Genomic DNA, 2,390 nt, shown 5'->3' on the forward strand with positions numbered 1-2,390 from the left:
AAGGACTGCAGAGTTTCAGTACCTTGCACACTACGAGTAGCACAGCTGGAAAGAGACAGAGCTTAGGATGCAGATCCAGGGCTGTCTGACTTCAGAGCCTGTGCATGTGACCATCACACTTTAAGGAAGTCCAAGAGGCGCAGGTTTAAATTCCACCCCTAAGCAAAACTCTGTAATTGGAAAGGTCCCTACAGTGCTGTGTGGAGCCTGGATTGGGGGGGCCAGTGGAGGACAAGAGCCCTTCAGGATCACAGAGTGAGCACAGAAAGGGGCCCTGCCCTCCAGCTGCTCAGAACCCCAGGCTCTGCCCCTTCCTGCAGCCTGGCTCTTCCTCCTCACCCCCGGGGTGGCAGGGAGGACCCCAGTCCCAGGGGTCACCAGAGTCTGTCTTTGTTCTTCTCCCTTCCTCAGCTTTGCCTCCGTGAGCAGCACTCTCAGTCCCCACTGGGTGCTCACAGCGAGCCCAGCATTCTTTTGTTCTTGTGGGGCTGCAGTTTGGTTCATATGTGGGCTTCCCATACATCCATAAAGGAGCTTAAGAGGGACAATGGGTGTGATGTGACCGGCACAGTCACGTAGGAGGCATGGATAACTGCTCAGGCCCATTGTCTTACCCCTCGGTGTTTTCCAGCCCTTACCGTGTCCCACCATTATGACGGATGCCATGTAGTGTGTTGGGTAGGTGCCCAGACTTTGGGTTCAAAAGACCCAGCTCTGTCACTTAGCAGTTGTATGGCCACAAAATGAGGATAGTAATAATTCCTCTGAGTAAAGTTCTAAGACCAGGGCCTGGCACATAAGCTGTCACGGTTAGTAAACGTAACGGTTAGGAAAGGAGCCACTTTTCCTGCAGTGTGGTGTTACCTGAGTGGTCTCAGGCAGGATGCTTATCCTCTCTGAGCCTTAGCCTCCCCCTCTGAAAGATGGATTGATAACACACGAGAAGGGGAGGACGGAATCTCTCAGTGTGGACGACATCGCAGGCACACAGTAGGCGCTCACACCTCCTGCTCCCTGGCCGGGCAGGCCTATGAATATCCACTGCTCGTCCCAGGACGGGCGCTTCGTGGGCAGCCTCAGGAGGGCCAGTCACTCCTCCCGGGGCAGTCGGCGGCTTCCTTTCTGCTTTCCAGGTCTTCCCTGACCTCCCTGTGTGTCCTCCTCATCTCCTGTACAGGCCTAGAGGGAAAGAGCGTCCACACAGCAACCCAAGGGCCTCCCTCCCACTTCTTCACCTTGTTCACGTGAGCAGGACCCTTGCTCACGGCCCTGTGCCTCAGGGGACTGCCTGCACTTTAGAGTGCCTTCCTCAAAATTTTCTAAGGTCCTTTGGATGCCTGGGGTCAGCTGAGGTCAGCAGTGCCACCTGGAGAACTGCCCCAGGCCCCTATCGCTGCCCTTCTGCGTGCTCTCACCCTTTACTCAGCACATGGGTTTTTCCAGGTGCCCTGAGGAGCTCCAGGATTCCTGCCTATGGGATTGTCCTGGTGACCCATGGCCGGAGGGCAGCCGAGCGAGTGGATCATTTCCACTGGCTGGCATGCTATTTCTTTGTGGGATCATGTGAGAATGGGCCATCAGAATAGTGCCGATGCGCTGATCTGGGGTGCTTCAAGTGGTTTCTATAGACAAAGACTCCAAAAAACATATTTTCCTGAAGCTCTGACACCCGAGGGGTGGCCTTACCCTCATCTACATCCTCTCCTTCCACAAAGAAGCCTTTAGCCTGTCAGCTGAGTAGACGGGGAAACTGAGGCCTGGGGAGAAAAACCCACCTACATATCCTCATTTCTTTGTTGACCAAACTTGAACAGAATCCCCACTGTCCTGAATTCCCGCCCTCACTGCTTCCCAGACGCCTTCTCTCCTTCCTGTCCATCACGCTCTCCACCCCTGCCGCATCCTAGAAACCCTTCTGAGATACCCTCTCCCCACACTGGGCCTCCAGCTCCAGTACACCCCCCAATACCTCCACAGCCTCTGACTCCCCGCCCATGAGTCAGGGCCGGGGTGGGGCTGGGCCTGGACTCTCTCTGCGGCTCTGAAGCTGGGGCAAGCAGGAGGGGGCGTCTAGCTTGGGGCAGGGGGTTCAAGGGAGGAGTATGCCCCCTGCCCCAGCTGCACATGCCGTGTGGGTCCTAAAAGCCCTTTTTCTTCCCCTTATAGGATGCTGCAGAACAACCAGCTGGGAGGAATCCCCGCAGAGGCCCTGTGGGAGCTACCGAGCCTGCAGTCTCTGTGAGTCATTAGAGGGCTGGTCCGAGGAGTCACCAACTTCCTGGGGCCTGAGTCACAGCCCAGGGCACCCCTGCCTCAGCGTTCCCGTCTCTCTGCAGGCCCCCCTCTCTCACTCCATGTTCCAGACAGCGTGCCGCTTCTGGCTTTGGTTG

General features: G+C 56.6%; 1 protein-coding gene across 1 annotated transcript in view; it reads left to right on the forward strand.

Moving 5' to 3' along the window:
- Positions 1–2,390, forward strand: part of LGR6 (leucine-rich repeat containing G protein-coupled receptor 6) — a gene marked incomplete at both ends in the record, with an annotated part of 125,197 nt that overhangs the window by 40,187 nt on the left and 82,620 nt on the right. The window contains one exon of the mRNA XM_008590488.1: positions 2,167–2,238. Coding sequence (XP_008588710.1) covers positions 2,167–2,238 — 72 coding nt within the window. The remainder of the gene's footprint in view (positions 1–2,166; positions 2,239–2,390) is intronic.

Source organism: Galeopterus variegatus, unplaced genomic scaffold, assembly GCF_000696425.1.
Source record: "Galeopterus variegatus unplaced genomic scaffold, G_variegatus-3.0.2 Scaffold6152, whole genome shotgun sequence".
Classification (NCBI taxonomy): domain Eukaryota; kingdom Metazoa; phylum Chordata; class Mammalia; order Dermoptera; family Cynocephalidae; genus Galeopterus; species Galeopterus variegatus.